General features: G+C 41.7%; 2 protein-coding genes and 1 long non-coding RNA gene across 7 annotated transcripts in view; 2 read left to right on the top strand and 1 right to left on the bottom strand.

The window, feature by feature from the left end:
- Nucleotides 1–3: 3 nt before the first annotated feature.
- Nucleotides 4–11,096, top strand: CAMLG (calcium modulating ligand). Of its 2 annotated transcripts, XR_014163931.1 has the most exons (5): nt 4–562; nt 3,844–4,295; nt 5,583–5,648; nt 7,853–8,896; nt 8,936–11,096. XR_014163931.1 is itself a non-coding variant. In XM_081894377.1 (4 exons), the coding sequence occupies exons 1-4, from the start codon at nt 259–261 to the stop codon at nt 8,033–8,035; spliced, it is 1,005 nt and encodes a 334-aa protein (XP_081750503.1). In that variant the 5' UTR covers nt 4–258; the 3' UTR covers nt 8,036–11,096. The 2 variants fall into 2 exon arrangements, 1 of the variants encoding a protein (XP_081750503.1); XM_081894377.1 differs by having other exon boundaries at nt 7,853–11,096.
- On the bottom strand, nt 9,337–14,124 carry LOC309360239. The gene is made up of 2 exons (XR_014163964.1): nt 13,988–14,124; nt 9,337–11,590 (listed from the first exon to the last, which is right to left on the bottom strand). It is a non-coding gene; the product is annotated as an uncharacterized lncRNA (long non-coding RNA).
- A 112-nt stretch (nt 14,125–14,236) lies between these two features.
- DDX46 (DEAD-box helicase 46) overlaps nt 14,237–19,209 on the top strand; it is a 37,470-nt gene continuing 32,497 nt past the window's right edge. For 2 of the 4 annotated variants that reach the window (XM_081893160.1, XM_081893161.1), the window contains exons 1-4: nt 14,237–14,381; nt 16,736–16,768; nt 18,086–18,274; nt 18,551–18,718. In XM_081893160.1, coding sequence (XP_081749286.1) covers nt 14,365–14,381; nt 16,736–16,768; nt 18,086–18,274; nt 18,551–18,718 — 407 coding nt within the window. In that variant the 5' untranslated portion in view covers nt 14,237–14,364. The remainder of the gene's footprint in view (nt 14,382–16,735; nt 16,769–18,085; nt 18,275–18,550; nt 18,719–19,209) is intronic. The other 2 variants (XM_081893162.1, XM_081893163.1) reach the window with 1 other exon arrangement.

The raw sequence follows: 19,209 nt of genomic DNA on the forward strand, positions 1-19,209 counted from the left end.
CACCCCCGCCCCGGCGCTATCAATGCCTCTCCCTCCAGCGCGCATGCGGAAGCACTTATTCGCGAGGCTGCTTTCGCCATCTTTGCGAAGGGCGCCATCCTCCAGCGAAAACAGCCTCAGGTTACGAGCCCGTCGAGGGGGTTTGCCATAAGCTCTCGCGGTTACAAGTAAAAGCCTGTCCTCACAACCCGCATCCAAGATGGCGCCGCTCGTGCCACCGGCTGGAGGCGGTACCTAAAATGGCGGCGGCGCAGGCGCATGCGCGTTAGCGAAGGGTTGTCAGCGCGGGGCCTGGCCGTTCCCCCATTGTGTGCCTGCTGCGGAGAGGAAGCTCGAGGGCTTTTCGCTGCTGCTGCTGCTGCTGCCGCCTCGGTGCTGCTAGGGATGGAAACGGAGCCTCTGGAAGGAGACGGCGGCGGCCATGAGGGGCCTAAGACGACTTCGGCCACGGCCCCCGCACTCACGGCCTCTCAGCGCCGGGCCGAGATTCGCCGGAGGAAACTGCTGATGAACTCGGAGGATCGGATCAACCGGATCATGGGCTTCCACCGGCCAAAGGCGGGTGAGGACGGGGCGTGGCTTGGGGGGCGGTTTTTGACTGCGCTGGGCATCCCCTGCCTTGCCAGGGCGCTTACGAATGACCTCCTTCCTTCCTTGCCGGGGGTGGGAGCTCAACACGCGCCCCTCTTTCCCCGTCAAGTCCTTCCCGAACAATGGGATAACATAGTCCGTATATTAGCGAGCTAATCTGATCGCTCAAAATGACGCTGCCCCTCCTCCCCGAGCGATATATCGCATTCGTCTTATTTGAGGTGATCCCGCCCCTCTCCTTTTCAGTAAAGGTGCTTTGTTTGAAGATAAATCAGGTTCTTTCATGCTATCCAAGGATGTCTGTTTCAGCATTGAAAATGGTCACACCTGCCTCTACGTCCTTTGGGAAGAACGGATCATGCCCAATTTATAAATTACAGTGTGTTTCGTTCAGGATTTGTGTTCCCATTTGCAATGGAGAAAGCTGAACGCTCTTATATTTGACGGGAAAGTGCTAACAAACCATGCTGAATTATTTCAATACTTATTACTGAATGAAATCAACATTTTTTATCATGGTTCTATTCTCTGAATCATTTTTATCTCACCTGTTGCTTATTTATTCACTCAATTTATTAGTTTTTTTGGATAACATATGGGTTTAAAACAGCTATTACCACCAAGAAGCCCTGGGTGGGTGTATCCTTGCAATAAGCTTGAAGGTCTGACTGCGCAAGAGCTTTATGTGAGAGAACTTCGAGAGTACAGGAATTTGAATCTACTCCTTTAACCCTAAGCAGTATAACACGCTGACTGGTCTCTCTCCTATTATTTACCATTTAGATAATGTTTCCAGTTCACAGTATAACTTGTAACACTTGTTTGCCTTGTGTTGCCATTTTTAAATGTGGAACTGAGACCAAGATGATTTGCCTACTGCTTGCATAATGAATCTTTGTCATGTTCCTTGATTTCCTATTGAATATGTAGATAGTTTTATTAATGTGCTGTGCTTCTGGCTGCATTTAAAAGCAGAGAATGTAACTTAACACTTAGGTGGGGAAGCTGTACAGTAGCTCCTGCTTTTAGTACTTTTTGGTGAAGAAGAGGAGGAAGAGAGTTGCATTAGAGCTTGCAGGTGTTTACGTGCTTTGATTCTTTCTGTGTCCTTCCAGTACTCTTTAATATTTTCAGAGCTGAGATTCCATAGTATGTATCGGTGCCATGCTCATCCTTCTAGTGTGTTTGAAATATTGGAGATTGAAATTGTTTCTTTTTAGTTTAAGGGTGCTAGTAATCCTCTGAAGAAAGATGACAACCAGGTGGTTCCAGGTGTCCCTGAACCAGGTGTTGCTAAAGCTTTTTTGTCCCATGGGTCACATTCAGTATTGGCCAAACCTCTAGAGGCTACAGGTCATCAAAGTATTATTGGTCATCAAAGTATTGGTCTGAAGGCCAGGGAGAGGGTGATTTTCATCCCCATCAGGTTTACAGCTTTGTATCATTGTAGCACCATTACAAGTACTTTTTTTCTAGAAAAAGAGTTGCAGGAACACTCACTTTTTTTTTAGTTGAGCTTTTTTTAGGGGAAGCCAAATCTGGCCTGGGGGGCAGCCACCCCTGTGCTAAATGAGGGTTTAGCACTGCTTCCTCCCCACAAACATGCCCTCCTTCCTTCTCTTCTTCCTGGCCAACACTAAGGGGAACAGATGCTTCATTTTAGATTAACCAGTTTAGTTTGCTGTCCAAACCCTGAACTATGGCTAATCTTAACTATGGTTAACTATCTTAACACAGTTTGACTGAGCTTAGATGACATGAGAAGCTGTGACTAATAAAAAATGGAAAGCTCTGGCAGAGGTTGGGTGAAAGCATGTGAGCCTGGGAGAAAGATAGCTTTTGCAACGCTAAACTGTGGGTTAGTGTTCTGTCCAAACTAACCCATTATGGTCAGCTTTCTCCTTGGCAGGCTTTGTGACTTTTCATGTGTGTGCTATAAAGCAGTTTTGGAAAGTCTGTAGAATGGTGTTTTTAATTATTCTGTCACAGTTCTTGGAAAAAATAGGCATGAAATGTTTATACATTTAAAAGATTAAAGATCGCATTTCTGGTTTGTACTTTTGTTCTTTCTACAGTTTGTAGTCACAAATCCTTCTTGGTATGACTTGTTTCTCTCCAAACCACTGTTATATGCAAAATGAGTTATTTAAAGAGCTTTGGCAAAAAGTCTCTCTGCAATCAATCTATTTGACTCAGGAAAAAAATATGTGTGGAAAATTTATTATTTGGTTATTTGGCCTCGATAAACTACTGTAATTGGAATGGAACCAGAGGAAAGCACATGGAATGGAGTTGGTAGAAGTAACCACTCTAGCTTCATGAAAATCTGCTCTTGAGGATAAGGGAATACTTTTGGTTGGAGTGGGCCGTAGTGCAGGGGGATGAAGGTGGGAGAGGGGATCCCCCCAAATTAGGTGGAGACATGAGCTCTGATTGTGAAAGTTGGCTTCTATCTGACTTTTTAAAAAATTCTCCTGCTGTCCACATAGTATGAAAATTAAACCAGCAATAAAACGCAAGGAGTGCAATCCTTTTTAAAATTACCACTGAACACCTAGTCCTTGTGTTTCTTTCAAAAGCCAGCAAGTAACTTGTCCAGTGGCCTTTTGAAGGGAGCTGTTTTGTAGGCTGAGGTCTGCAAGGGAAAGGGCACCAACTCTTGGTAACTTTTTGAAATGGTATTATGCTTCATTTTTATTTATTTAATAAAATTATGCCCTTCCCCTTTGCCCTATGACTCTCCAGGACAGGTTACTGCAATAAAACACATAAAGCAACCAGTACTTCAAACTCATAAAACAATCAGTATAAATAACTAAAGCCTTGGCTATCTGTCAGTGTATCACTGCACAGACCACTTCCTTAATGCGCAAAGACATGAAAGAAACAGCAGGTACTTAGCTGGGGCAGGAAGGGGGAGTGTTATTAGGCTCAATGTGAAAAGTATATGCCATTCTTGTTTGACCCTTGTTTTCCTTACAGTGCTTAGTTCCACAGCTGCATGGCCTAGGACCTTAGTCTGTAGGGATCCACTATCAGTTAATGACCTGATTTCAGATGGTCACAACAGCAGCCCTACCGCTGTACAAATATATGGTTAAAAAAGAATAAGAAGAAAATGTTCCACAGATGCATGTTTTGGTTTAAAGTGGGTCCCAGGTTTGAAAACATGGAAGACTACTAGCCTAGGTCTTGTAGAGTAACCTACAATATTTAGCATAGTGACTCCTTTCTTTTTTGCCTCCTCTTTAGATGATGACAGCCATTCAGAATCAAAACTTCAGCTGGAACAAGATAAACCAAGCACTCTTCCTACTCCTGTTTCCAAACGGGTTGTGCTAGGTGACACTGTTTGCAGTTTGGCAGGAACAGCCGACCACGCAAGCAGTGCAATAGAGCACAAGGGAGAGAAAAAGGACTTGTTTAGCATAACTCCCGAGGTTGGAAATAATGGCACTGGCGAGCTCCGACAGCGCAGCAGAGGGGATCTGATGGAGGTTCCGCAGAGAGCACCTCGCCATGGGTTAGACCAGTATCTCTCGAGGTTTGATGAAGCAATGAAGCTAAGAAACCAACTTATCAGTGAGAAGCCAAGCCAGGAAAATGGAAATGTGGTGGAGGAATTTGATTCCTTCCGCATTTTTAGATTAGTGGGGTGTGCGCTACTTGCCATTGGAGTTAGAGCTTTTGTCTGCAAATACTTGGTGAGTAAAGAAAAGTCTTAGTAACTTAGTTCTTCTTGTTTATTTGACCTGGTTGCCTTGCTGATTAGCCCAGAAAGCTTGACAGTGGAATTTGCATTTGACAGATAAGGAATTTATGCTGAGAAAAGTAACAACTTTCCCTAGGCCCACCCATCAAGTTCATAGCTGAGTAGAGATTTGGATTTAGGCCCAAATCCATAATTCTGTCCACTCTTCAACAGTGGCTTGCCCTAAGTAGTGATTATTGAGCAATGATTATTTTAAGACACATGGTGTTTGGCAAGAGGATCAGAACCACAAGAAATTGTAAGCCCTGGCCTAGCAAAAGCATCAAGAAATTACTGTACTTTGGTGCTCTTCTGTATTGACAATAATTAAGCAATGGGTAGTCCTGGAAGCCCAGGACTGCCAGCAGTGTTGTTTGCTTTTCAGGCTGTGCCAAGTGCTGTTCCAGTCTATGCAAATGCTGCTAAAGCACAGCTGACAATTTACTAGCCAGTGATAACATTTAATAGTGGAACAAACGTGGCCTTATGCATGAAGCTTAACTACAAAATATGCCTAGGTTTTGCCTTGTCTTAATCCTGTTGTGAGCTAATCACATGAAGAAGCCTCTCCAAAGCAATTGGGCTAAAGTTTTCTTGCCATCAGAACCCTTAAGGAAGATGTAACCATCTAATTTTAGGACTGAGGTCAAGTTGGCAAGATACGGACACAAATTCCTAGACATCAAAAATGAAGAAGACTGCTATCTTAAATTACTTAATCATCTGTCAAAAATCATACAAAACTATCCAAACCATTTCAAGATTCCCAGGCTCGTTTTTATGGGAACTGGATAATCAAGCAGAAAAGCATTTCCTAACTATATAAAGTGTGCAATGCCTAATCATTGCTACTATCAAGTTGCTTTAAATTATTCAAAAGTAAATTTGAATGTTATTGTTTAATTATGTGCAAGGTTGATTATTGACTGAATGATTCATCTGAAAATTTTCCTTGGGGACTTTTTGAATGGACACGTTCCTAGACATTACTATAGCACTCTAACCCTATAGGTCTGTACCATGACGTTAGATATATCTTAGTGACTTCTCTGGATTTTCCTTAAATATAAATTCAGTCTGTTTTGACAGTGGTGCTTTGAAATTTGGTTCTTTTCTCTATATTTTCTAATCAATTGGCTGAAACACTTCATAGACTATTTCCTTGAAATAATGTAGCAATGTGAATTTCTTGTTACTACTTTCTGTTTCATTTAACTTTTTTGTTTTTTTCCCCCTACAGTCAATATTTGCTCCATTTCTTACCTTACAGCTTGCATACATGGGGTTGTCGAAGTATTTCCCAAAGGTAAGACCTTTTTTTTTAGGATAAACGGATTATCAAAATGTCTAAACTTAAAAAAAGATTTGACAGAGAAAGCACTGTGTTAGAATTTTCTTAGCTTTTATGCAGCATAGCAGATAATACAATGCTAATTTAGGTTTATCAGCAATTGTTTGCATTTTGTGTATGTACATTTTGAATACTTGAGAGTAGTCAGCTACAGAGGCAAGAGGCAGTACTGAGGATCTTCATGGGTGTAAGTTACATTCAAATTTAGAATACCTTACTTCTGAGTAAACGTGTTTTGGACTGCACTCTAAGGTTGTGATTCTAGGCACGCTTACCTGGGAGCCACTCTCTGAACTCCATGTAGCTTACTTCTGAATAGGAAAATACAGGAATGCCCTGTAAGATGAGCTAATCTGTTGATCTTGCCCTTCCTGAAAGTCACCATTCATAAGCTTGGTGGCATCATTGTTGTAAAATAGACTTTGTCAGACTTCAGTCCCAGGGTTCCAAACTCCCATTCTTCTAGGCGCATATTGCGACAGGGAATTTCATTAGCGTGAGCAGTTTTCTGAGCTCTGGGCGCAATACTGCGCCTGATTTTGATTAAAACTGCAGAGTGGAAGGAAAGGAGGACCTTTTTCTGCCTCCCCACTTCCAGCTACTCTCCGAAAACTGGAGAAGAGACCCTCTTGAGAATATTGGAGGGGTGGGCAGGGGAAGGACTAGACCATGTGAAAAATGAACATAATATTTGTATTCTTGTTATAAAAAAGCATGCCTAGACATTCCGTTGTTGTGCCCATAACATAGATTTAAGATGCCATTTAGCTCCTAGCTTTCATATCCCAGTTTCTAACACTGACCAGGCCACATATTGTGGCAGATTTCTCAGAGGCTTTTTGTAGCATAGGCCATGTATTTTCATCTTGAGATTTTCTTATGGCATTGACAATAATATGTGATAGACTGATCATCTGAATTCTAACTGGGAAGAAAATTCCCCTTGATTGAATACGTCTCATTCCTGTTGGTGTATGTAGGATTGCAGCTGGTTTGTAAAAGAAAAGCACAATGTTTACTTGAGCGTTATCTCTCCCCCACCATGTTTTGCGACTGTGAATCCAGTGAACTAATCACTTTTCTGCAGATTACTTTTGAATAACTTTTGTGGGAGATGTTGGCCTTCTTGATGTATATCAGGGGCAGGGAACCCTTTTCAGCCTGAGCGCCGCATTCCTGTGTTGGCAGCCTTCCAGATGCCAAAAGTGGGCAGAGAAACAGACGTGGCATGTACCTTTGTACGGAAGGTGACATTCCAGCCACACACAACAGCCAGATGTTTCTAAATACACACACCTCTTTCTATCTTCTATCCAGGCAAGCAAAGTGCATCATTGTAGTCCAAGACACATTCTAGCTAGGCAGAAGCTCTTGAGAGATCAGGACTCATGAGGGCTGAATTTAAAGGCCTTGCAGGAGGCTGCATTTGAGACCCTGGGCATGAGGTTTCTGTCCCCTTTGCTTTACATTTTTGCCCAGGGATTGATGCACAGCCTCATGTCTTCTTCTCACCTTTTAGTGTATTGATCAAATATCTTACTTTTCTTTCAAACTGGTGACATTTTTAGCTAACTTTCCTTTGCCGTCATCATTGTTTTTGTGAGAGTTGTATTGAGTGAAACATGAGAATTACCAAATGTGGGTGACAAAGGACTTATTAAGTAACAATTAGTGGACAAAAATCCCTTTTAGTATAGGCAACTGGCAAGTGAATGTAATGGAACTTTGAAGAAAGGAACCATTTCCAGTGTGATAACACCGTTTCCAGGTCCCAAAGTCATTACTTCATCACTGTAGCCTCTGCCCTTGCCTGATGAATGTAAGAGAATAGCACCAGCTGCTATTTGTGAACAGAAAGAGCTCATCATAATAGAAACAAGCAACCAAGATTACTGGAAAATACCTTTGAGAGGCATTTTTAAATGCACTTTGAGAAGTGTATGGTAAAATATAAGGTAACCTTATGAAATGTATTATTATTATTAATTGAATTTATATACCTCCCTATACCCAGGGGTCTCAGGGCAGTTCACAGAATAAAATCAATATATAAAACCACAAAATGCCTAATAAAAATAAAAATTAATGTATTAAAGCTCTGATAAGGTGCTTAAAGATGAAAGCTGTGAAAAACGAAGTAATTTTTATTTCTTATACAGAGTGAAAAGAAAACGAAGACCACGGTATTGACTGCTGCTCTTTTACTGTCTGGGATCCCTGCAGAAGTGATTAGTCGTTCCATGGACACTTACAGCAAAATGGGGGATGTTTTTACAGACCTTTGTGTCTATTTCTTTACTTTCATCTTCTGTCATGAACTGCTTGTGTTTTTTGGTTCCTGAAGTGCCATGATAGCTGTGGAACCTGGTGTAATACTTCAGCTGGACTGCGTCACTCTTGATTTCATACATGCCTCTGGATATATAAACAGTGTTAACCCTATATCCAATACTTGGTTCAGTGCAGCTTAAACACACTTTGATAGGGAAGAGCTTTGAAGTCCCAGCTTTGAAGCTGAATTGGTAGATTTTGAGTACAGTGCAGAGTGATCTCAGATATGGATGGTCAAATGCAAATATTGGTCAATGGTCCAATGACACACCTTTCTGTAAAACTGAAATGTGTCCTTTCTGTCCACCACCCCAATTAAAAGGAATCACCCTGAAACTGTAACCTTTCCCTTTGGCTCTATGATTTGAGAGCACAGTGCAGCTGAGGTCTCCTACTTGAATAGAATTATGTTAGTCTTTATGGGTGAATCCAAGGATTCCATGAGCAAAACTCAACTCATCAGACGCTCCTGCTGGAGGAAAGTTGGGGAAGGTGATTTTTGTGTTTCTCCTATACCAGAGTGCTGGGGATTCTCCAGAACTTGTGGGGGTGGCACAGGAGGAAATGGAGATCAGAAAAATTGTTACCCTCTCCCTTTTCCCAGCAGGAGTCTCTGATCGGTCTCTGTTTTTCCTCCAAATGGATCTTTCTGTTGATGGAAGGAATGCTCTGAATACAAGCTTATCATAGGAATATCCTATTTTATTAGCTTATATCCCTCAATTCATGCATTTTAGCAGTCACAATAGTCTTACCAAAATATGGTCAGCGCCAAGATTGATTCTACAATAGAATTAGGCTGGATATAAGTCATCATTTTATGTCTTCCTTAAATGGGGTAGTATTCTCTTTGTTTTCTTGTAGTTAGGGAGGTTTGATTTTAGGATGTGAATGCAAGAGCTAAGACGAAGCAGTGAAATTCAACTTCTTTATGTGTTCCCATTAAGCATTCACTGGGTGATATCAAACATTAATCATACTCAAAGTAGGCTCATTAAAATCAGTGGATTTTAGTCCTTCCTTTCAGTTAGCCTACTCTTGAGTTTGACTTCCATTGGATATTGCCTGTTATCTTTTTTTTACCTGACTAGGAATCTTAATTACTTGTGTTTACATGATCTAATGCAATATACAGCATTAGTGCAGATTTAAAAGCTGCTCTCTTGGGTAACTATACTTTCGTACCTAAAAATGTCACAAGTTTTGCTCATTCCTCTGACTTGACAAGTGCTTTTTTTCCATTGTAGTGTAAACTAACACAGGTTTCTGCTTCCTATTTCCTATATCTTCCGTTGCAAGAATATTGCATATGGAGTCCAGCCTCTTCTGTCTGGACATTCAAGGGATCATTACATTTATCAGTAGCAGGGGGGAAATGTGACTTGTAAGAGTACAGACCAGATTTTAACCATAATTTTAATCAAATTATTAGTTTGTACAGTTGCTTACATGTTCATTTCACATGGGAATGCTGACTCACAAGTAAGTTTTTATAACCCATCTGAAACAGATACTTCAAGCGTCTTCCATCAAAACCATTAGGGCAATTCTAGGTAATTGCTCTTGATTGGTTCATTTCCAAAAGATTCCGTTCTATTGGTTAGTACCATAAAACAAGTCTTTACTTGGTTTTAGCTGGTGGTCCTTCATATTTATTTATTTATTTAGAGTTAAGTTCCTTCAGTAAATCACAGTTGTTGTTTACCATTAAAAACAGATTTTATTACTAAAAAATAAATTAAGAACCCTATAATATTTAAAGGCTGGTTCAGAGGAAGCCCAGATTAAGAGAGCATGCACACCCACCCAACCTTCCTTTCTCCCTCCCCATCTTTCTCTGCTCTGCTTCAGTGCTGTGTGCAATGTTTGCAATCCCTGGTTCACTTCTGAACCTGCCACCCTGACAAGTAATTGGCACCAGGCTTAGGTATTCAGTGAGAAATTAGGCTGGGAGAAATCAGGCTATTATGTAATTGTTCCCTTTATGCTGAAAGATGAGTGGATATTTGCCTGGGACCTTAAGAATTAATGGGAATAAATGTTCTGGAGGTACAGTGGCCATCGTAAACGATAGGTGTTACCCATGTAGCTGTGATCCCCTAAGTTACTGAAATCATTCTATGATTATAGAGGCTAATGTCCCTTCTCTTTTTAGAGGCAGTCACTTTTTTGTTTTTGTTTTGGATAATCAAAATAAGCTGTTTTCCTTATTTTGCTTCTTTCCTCCGTTATAGTTTTAATACTGCATTCATTGACCCAAGTTTCATTGTTCTAATTGTATCTGTTACATGAAGAAAAGAGTTTTTAGAGTAAATATGGATGCACTGGAGACATCTGTGCACTTGGATTGAGGTGTTTGCCATGGCAGTTCCCCGCGCTGAATACATGATTCTGCTCAGTTTAAATAACCAACTTTACTCTTTAGCCGTAGGAACTGTTGTGGCAAAAACAGCAAGCAAAGCCCTGTTTGTATCTGAGTTCTTTCCTGGGCATGTATTTCTTTCCTCTCTAGAATCGGGCCATGATATATTCTGTTGTGTTCAGTAGACTTTGCACTACGATAAACTCTCAGCATCTAATTGTATATGTTAAGGTCTGACTATATCTCTGTCGACATGTTGAAAGGTTCTAATGGATGTAATACAAAGATTCAGAACAATTGTTTTGCAAGTGAGGGCTGAAATTGAGCTGGCATTAATAATTCTATATGTAAGGAGTGACTGTTGCAGAAATACTGTATCTGTGTCACACCTTCAAAATGGTTTGAAGTTTTCATCATTCCCAACTAATAGTTTCAGAAAGCTGATAGACTTAACCATTAAAACACCTTTCAGCTGGTGTTTCTGAATTTCTTTAATTCATATTTGCCAAGCTGGACTTTTCAACAGTGATAAATGAGTATCAAGTCTAAAATTTAATGGGTAGAACATAGAATTTTCCCATATTGCCCACTTCCGCTATGAAAAGTGATGTATAGGGTGGGATAGCAGGTGAATAGTAAAAAGGTGTTTTGTATGTGGTTCCTTTTGCAAAAACCTCATTTTGCAAAATCTAATAAACCTCATGTGGTCATGTATGTCCTCCGGTGTAATTATTTCTAGACTGCTTCTATGAAGTCTGTTAGCCATTTATTTGTTGGCATGCCTTTGTAATTCATTTTTAAAGACTACTTGGGTTGTCAAGTGTTTTACTAATATATTTCCAATGTTATTTTCATTTCCAACTATAGAATATATGTTCATGTAACTTATGGACAAGCATGATTTAGAAAGTAAAGATTTAAACACTGCAGTTAGCTCTGTAGAATCTGTTTACACACCACAATAGCAACCTGCCATCTGCCAGTTGAACAAGGACAATAATGTGTAGAAAAACCAGAACGGGAGTTATGCTGAACAGCATTGCATGTCACCCTTCTAGAAAAATTAACACAGAAACTAATGAGAGAATTAAAGAAATGTCATATTTCTATTTACAATTGTGAAAAATGTAAACTGTGGTCCTGTACTATGCAATTCCATCCTGAAAGAACATCTGGAGAACTACGGAACACTGTGTTTGGACATCTGTAAAAAAGGAAGATTATTTCACCCTTTGTCACACTAACAAACTGAGCATGCTTCTCTGCAGATCCTGCTCCCGTCTCACCCACCCAGTTCCATCACAACCACAAAGTAGCTTTTTACTGTAGGCTATACCAATGCACTACTACTAGGTCAACAGTTGTCCAGTCTCTCTCCAGATTTGGTGGTTAGTTTTATTTATTTATATCTACATCCGCTAGTCACATGGTGTACTGGAGCATGTTAGCATATTTGTAAGATGGTTAGGCAGTGACTATGTTAAAAAAGTATATATACACACAAATTAAAGCAGATTGATAGTGTAGCATGTATCCGCATTTAAAGTCATTGAAAGCAGCATGAAGTAGCAATAGTAAGTGTAAAGGTACCCAGTCGTGTCCGACTCTAGGGTTGTGCGCCCATCTCACTTAAGAGGCCGGGGGCCAGCGCTGTCCGAAGACACTTCCAGGTCACGTGGCCAGTGTGACGAAGCTGCTCTGGCGAGCCAGCACCAGGGCAGCACACGGAAACGCCGTTTACCTTCCCGCTATAAAGTGGTACCTATTTATCTACTTGTATGGGACGCGGGTGGCGCTGTGGGTTAAAGCCTCAGCGCCTAGGACTTGCTGATCGAAAGGTCGGCGGTTCGAATCCCCGCGGTGGGGTGCGCTCCCGTCTTTCGGTCCCAGCGCCTGCCCACCTAGCAGTTCGAAAGCACCCCCGGGTGCAAGTAGATAAATAGGGACCGCTTACTAGCGGGAAGGTAAACGGCGTTTCCGTGTGCAGCTCTGGCTCGCCAGAGCAGCGATGTCACGCTGGCCACGTGACCCGGAAGTGTCTCCGGACAGCGCTGGCCCCTGGCCTCTTAAGTGAGATGGGCGCACAACCCCAGAGTCTGTCAAGACTGGCCCGTACGGGCAGGGGTACCTTTACCTTTACCTTTACTATTTATCTACTTGCAGTTAAGAGTGCTTTCGAACTGCTAGGTAGGCAGGAGCTGGGACCGAAAGACAGGAGCTCACCCAGCCTCGGGGATTCGAACCGCCGACCATACGATTGGCAATTCCTAGGCACTGAGGTTTTACCCACAGCGCCACCCACATCCCCGAAGTAGCAATAATTCCATACAATTAAAGAACTTGCTATCCCAGGTCTCCTTATCCCATGATTCTGCTCACTGTAATACTGTTGCACACACCTCAATTCAGTTTCCTTGCAGTGAAGGTCACTGGAGACTCTGGTGATTTTATGATTTAGTATCACAAAATAACAACAACAACAAATTATTATTATATACTGTATATCCCTCCGACCTGGCTGGGTTTCCCCAGCCACTCTGGGCGGCTCCTAAGAGAATCAAAAGCACAATAAAACATCAAACATTAAAAACTTCACTAAACGACATTAACACTTGCATAGATCTTGCTTCCCCATTAAGTTTATAGGGAGCTCTCCAAACCCAAAGCTATGGGATTAAGCACACAGAGAAAGTCAGGCCTCCTGTCTTTTTGCAGCTTCAGCCCAGACTAAAAATTGTGACTAGCTCTTGGCTAGTCTCCTACCTACAATATGTCATCTCTTCCTGGAAGCACCATTAGCTTCTTGTTCCTATTACAACATGGCCAACTCTCTATTCTTGTAACAAAAAAGGTGCTTAGCAGCCCAGCTAGGGCTGTTAACTAAAAAAACAACAACAACCTGGTTTGGCCAGTTCAGCAGTTCCTTCTACCACAGACTACAGTTTTATAGATTAAAAAAATACCACAGACTGGTTGGGATCCACAGGCATTAGCCAAACCAGCCACCCAATCCTATAGCAATACTCTACCATCTCCATTAAGATAAATAGTTGCATACCTGGTCTGTGTTAGACATGAATCCAAGTTGTAAGTAGAAAGTATTTGCTATTGCATCATATTAGCTAGTTTTGGGTATTTGTGTATGTTAATATTAATATTAGGTGGTTGTACACAGGGCATTGAAGCAATTGCCTTCAGCTTTTTGCAACCCAGCACCCAGGCATACATTTTGGGGAACAATTTCTTGATTTCTGGGGTGGTAGTGCTGCTTTTGCAACCCAACTTAGATCAGGCCATGATAGTGTGTCCCTCCCCACCAGTTGAAGACCAATGCATTAAATACATTATAAATTTATTGGGTGTATTACTTTTCTGTTCTCCTGGAGGTAACGCCCGCATTTTCTGTCTCTGGCATCAAACCGTATTGTAGCTAAAAAGAGAATTGGTGAATTTTATTTTATATCAAGGTGGCTTAGAAATCAGAACGGAATCACAGACAAGTCAGTATTAAATGCAAACATTAAGAAGCAGCCGATAAATGGAACGTGTCTCCTAGCTCAGCACCGTCCATTACAGAAGAGATTACAGCTTGCTCAATTACAATTGCAGTCCATAGGTTGAACATCAGCTTGTCATGGACACCCGTCTGGTCACTATGAGAACGAGATGTTGGACTAGATGGGCTTTGGGACCCATCCAGAATGGGCTCTGCTTGCGATCTCATCACCTGCCGCCGCTTCCACACAAACACGCAGGAGAGAGCAAGGTCCCGGCCAGAGCCTGTGAAAGCTCGGCCCTCCGGACGCTAGGGGTCGCTGTGTCCGGCTGGCGGAAAAGCGGGTGACGGCCCCTTCCTTCCGCTTTCTGCGTAGCGCGGTTCATTTCCGCTTCGCTTATTCCTTCGGAAATGGCTGCCGCTGCTGCTGCCGCCGCTAAGCCTTGAGGGATCAAGTCAGGAAGGAGGAGGAAGAGGCCGCTATGGGTCGCGAGTCCAGGTGAGCCGGGAGGCCTTTGCGGGAGCGGGTCGGGCCCTGCCCGCGTCGGCCTTTCCGTAAGGGACAAAAGTGGCCGGCCCCTCGGGGAGGCCCTTCGCGGGGCCGCGTCAGGGGGAGCCGCGCGGGAGGAAGGCCGTTCGGGGGTCGCGAGGTTCTCCACGAGCTTCTCGCCGTCGGGAGTGTCGCAACTGCCAAACGAGCCGAGACTTTATTTCAGACACTTTCATAAGAGTCCGTCATGATATTTCTATATTATAGTGATTTACAACTTTAGACGGGGCATCATCAGGGCAGTTTTTCGCTCTGCTTCTCTGTTATGTGTTTGAGGCGGCTGATGGCCGTCCTTCTCCCCACCCCACCCCCGGACAGGAATGTTTCTGTCCCTGGTTTTGAACCCACCTCATCCCCAGGCCAGGGGTCGATAGCAGTAGCTTCAACGACCCAACAGGATGGTTTTCCAAATATGAATTTCATCCAGAAAGGGCAATGCCACATATTTCCCATGCAAGGTTGGATTAATTTTGGTGTCCATGAGATCAGTTCTATTCAATTGTATTAAAATACAGTGGTACCTTGGGTTAAGAACTTAATTCGTTCTGGAGGTCTGTTCTTAACCTGAAACTGTTCTTAACCTGAAGCACCACTTAAGCTAATGGGGCCTCCTGCTGCTGCCGTGCCGCCAGAGCACGATTTCTGTTATCATCCTGAAGCAAAGTTCTTAACCTGAGGTACTATTTCTGGGTTAGCGGAGTCTGTAACCTGAAGCGTATGTAACCTGAAGCGTGTTTAACCCGAGGTACCACTGTATGCAAAATGATACCCCCTCTCTGCTTATTATTTTCTAATTTGTTGCTGCTTCTCACCTTTACCAGGCCATTAGTTATCCAGACTGGCCATAATCCTCTGTAAATTGGGATGACCTGTGAATAACAATTTTATTATTTCTACCTTGCCCATCTGGCTGGGTTTCCCCAGCCACTCTGGGCTGCTTCCAACAAAATATTAAAAATACATGAAAACATCAGTCATTAAAAACTTCCCTAAACAGGGTTGCATTCAGATGTCTTCTAAATGTCATATAGTTGTTAATTTCTTTGACATCTGATGGGAGGGCGTTCCACAGGGTGGGCGCCACTACTGAGAAGACCCTCTGGCAAGGTCAACTTTGTTCATTTTTAAAAGTTCAATATGTCATTAGCTGCCACTGTGTTACTGCTGTTAATCATTATTGGGATGAAACAGATTTGCAGGTTTATGGTAGTTAGGCTGAACCGAGGCTAGCAATGAAAGGTTGTAGCATACCTGAGCCAAAATAATTTGTAGAGAGAGCCTTAATAGTGACTTGGCAGATTGCGTATTTTTATTTTTCTCGGTTATATCTCATTCTTATTTTAGAGGAAGCTCAGGGCAACTTTTGTGGGGCCCACAGTAGTCTGTCAGGCACTGATCTAACCCATCCCTGCTTAACATCATTACATCCTTGGAGGCTCTCGGACTGTTCACTGAACCAGTAACAATAACACAAGGCTGCTTCTTATGATTTTTGTTGTAGTACATGGACACAAATACATAAGTAAAATTCAGTGTTGTACTATGACAAATGTTCCATCTGCACAACCATCACCAGACAGAATGATCTCCCTTCTTTCACCTGCACACTGTTCTGAAGGTTCTCCTGACTCCCCTTAAGCTAATTGGGGGGTGGGTGCAGGGGGAAGCCTCATTAGGTGAATCCCACTCCGTGAGTTTAAAATGCACATTATCCAACAAGTATGAATTGTGCATGTGTGTGTTTTTAACTGTGATCCATACTAAAAATACATACAACTAGGTGATTGTGTCTCTACCTGCATGTATGTTGAAATGAAATAGTGTGTGTATTTTTATATGTATATGTTTTAATGGACAATGTGTGTATTTTGTGCTTGGGAATTCATAGCTGATTACTGACAATTCTTATAATATTTGGACCTCTGACTTTTCCAACATCCCTATGGTTTGCCCTGGAAATTACTAATACTGTTGGAACAACTTCTACAGATTGGTTGTCTTGTACAGGTGAAGCCTGGCCTCAAGGCAAATGGATTCCCATATTAGCCATTTCTTAAAAGCCAATGTAATGCTTCTTAGACCAAATGGAAGAAAACTCTTGACTGGCATGGAACATGGTTTGAAGACTTATGTAATAAGCTTGTAATGACTTTCACAGTAACACATGGTTTCATGACATTAGGGAAAATCCCAGTATTGCATGGCATGAGTCTGGACCATTTATGTCACATTGTGTGAAAGGTTTCATGCTGGTTTAGTAGAAGGTTTCACCTTGCTTATCTTAATCTCTCTCATTTCCTTAGATCAACAAAGCAACAGGTGTCCAAACAAAAACAGTGAGTTACCCTATTTAAAATAATAGTTTTTGATCTCACACTTTCTAAGCTCAGATTACTATGTTAATGATTGTGTTAATAAAGTTCTCATCCTTTTTCAGTATATCTGTACGGGGCCCAATTTAGATATTCACAGGGCCCCTATTCTTTTCTAACGTCTGTGGGTTCTTCCTGCTCAAGATGAAGTGCACTTGTTGCAAAGGAAGAAAACAGTGCTGGGACCTGCCGGTTTTTCATAGTACTGCAAGATACAGTTCTTTAGTTTTTCTATATTTTCAGTTCCACAAAAGGTTTTAGCAAGATATTTATTTAGGTTACAGTGTTTTAAGTAATACTTTACTCTTTTCACCCTATGTTTGATTTTCTTGGTATGGTTTGCTTAGCAGCCTTAACTGTGTTATAGGGTGCTAGTGGCTCTTGAGAATGTTTGGCATGTATTTTGGATATTAACCCAATACTTCTAATTTATGATATATGGTAGAGGGAAAGTACAATTTTTAAACTTTTTGGGCATAAAAATACTACTGTTTCTACTGCATTATTTCTCTCTACCCCATCTCAAAATTAAACAATAGGCAATGCTGACATGAATGGCTGTAATTTAGGGGCTGAGTATACAATTATCGAGAGATTGGATTGCTTGATCAAGCTGCCAACAAATGGATAATGTTATCTTCTGTCCTAATTTATAATCTACATGACATTACAGCCCTAGAAATTAACAGTGTTAATAGTTAGTTGCCTGGAAATGGTTCAAAGGATGTTAGTTTATCATTTATTTTTGCTTTTACTCACTGTTTTATTAATTCCTAAACTGATTTCCTTCTGTTATTGTTATGCTTCTTTGCCTTGAGCCATGCTTCCATTTGAAAAGGAAATACTTTACATACAAAATAATAGAGCTCGAAGAACTCTATTATTGTCAGCCCCTCTTATGAGTTCTGAATTTTATCTTATTTAACGTACTTTTCTGTGTATAACACGCCCCGTGTATACGATGACCCCTATTTTTTGAGACTCCAAATTGAGGAGGGGGGGTATTACCCAGACTTATCGAGCTTTTTGGGGGGGGGAATACCAACAATCACTCACCTGCCTGTAAAGTAGATTAGACTAAGAGAGACTGGCCCACGCATGGTTGAGTGGGATTTGTAGCTGTGCCTCCCCAGTCCTTGTCCAGCATGTGAAGATAAGTCAATAGCTAATTTTTAACCTTTTTAAAAGCTCTAAAGCTTGTATTCTTTGAAAACATCTGTGGTTGTGTATGCTAAACTCCAATTTTGGTGTTGTGTCTTGACCATTCTGTTGCTACCACAGGCATTATCGGAAGCGCTCCTCATCACGAGGGCGTTCTGGTAGCCGTTCTAAGAGTCGCTCTCCATCTGACAAAAGAGCAAAACGTGGAGATGATAGACGTTCTAGAAGCAGGGACAGAGAACGTAGGCGTGAAAGATCACGGAGCAGGGACAAGAGGAGATCTCGGTCACGTGATCGAAAGCGTGTGAGGTAAGCAAAGGAAAATTGAATAACCTATTAAAACATTCCTTCCCTGGGAGATACTGGGTGTTTTCTGGTGAAAGAGGTTGCTTCTAACTAGAAGATGTGTCCAGTAGGAAGTGTTCTCAGTTGGTCATTTTCCTTGAAAAGCTGTAATCATTGATATTAATGCTTGTCCTGTTTTCTTTTTAGATTACTAATGAAATCTTTTTAGATTACTAATGAATATTTTCTACTATCTCTCTTTCTAATGATTAAACTAGAAACAATATTTTGTTTACACAGTATTACCCAAAATCTGCTTGTGCGTAGGCGTTCACGAAGCAGAGAGCGGGAACGGAGCAGAGAGAGGAGACGATCACGCAGTCGAGAGAGAAGAAGATCCAGAAGCCGAAGTAGAGGGCGACGGTCCCGATCTTCTAGCCCTGGCAAGAACAAGAAAGTAGAAAACAGGTAGTTGACATACTAATGCATGCCATTTTGTTAAATATTTGAATACTTTAACAGAATAGCTGTAATTATGGTCAACTTTCTATAGACAAGTCATAAGAAAGTTTGAACTTACTCTGGATAACCATGAATTAAGCATATACACAGAGAGGGAACTTGCCATCAGTACAGCTCGTTTGAAGATTAGGGGAAAAAATCCAGGGGGGGGGAGTGTTTCATTGTGTGTTGTGAAGTGGTGATGGTCACATTGGAGCATCTCTGATAATGTGATGAGGGAGTTACAGCTACCTTTTCTGTGACTTTGGGAAGGGAAAAAAACACTTTGATAAAAACCAATGAGAGAAGAAGAATGTCCCTGGGTAGAGAGCAACATATAGGAAGGCATGGAGATAAGCATGGTAGAATAAAAAATAAGGAGGATTGTTTTGAGTTTGTGAGGAATAGGGACAAGAGATTGAATATGAAGAAACAAGTGAGTAAATGAAGTGATTAGG

This window comes from Podarcis melisellensis, assembly GCF_964234715.1.
Source record: "Podarcis melisellensis genome assembly, chromosome: 2".
Lineage (NCBI taxonomy): Eukaryota > Metazoa > Chordata > Lepidosauria > Squamata > Lacertidae > Podarcis > Podarcis melisellensis.

Excerpts from the sequence above, each read along its gene's own strand:
- CAMLG (XM_081894377.1), top strand. The coding sequence starts at position 259 with ATGCGCGTTAGCGAAGGGTTGTCAGCGCGGGGCCTGGCCGTTCCCCCA. Across the intron at positions 563-3,843 it reads CTTCCACCGGCCAAAGGCGG|ATGATGACAGCCATTCAGAA; the intron begins GTGAGGACGGGG and ends CCTCCTCTTTAG. Across the intron at positions 4,296-5,582 it reads CTTTTGTCTGCAAATACTTG|TCAATATTTGCTCCATTTCT; the intron begins GTGAGTAAAGAA and ends TTCCCCCTACAG.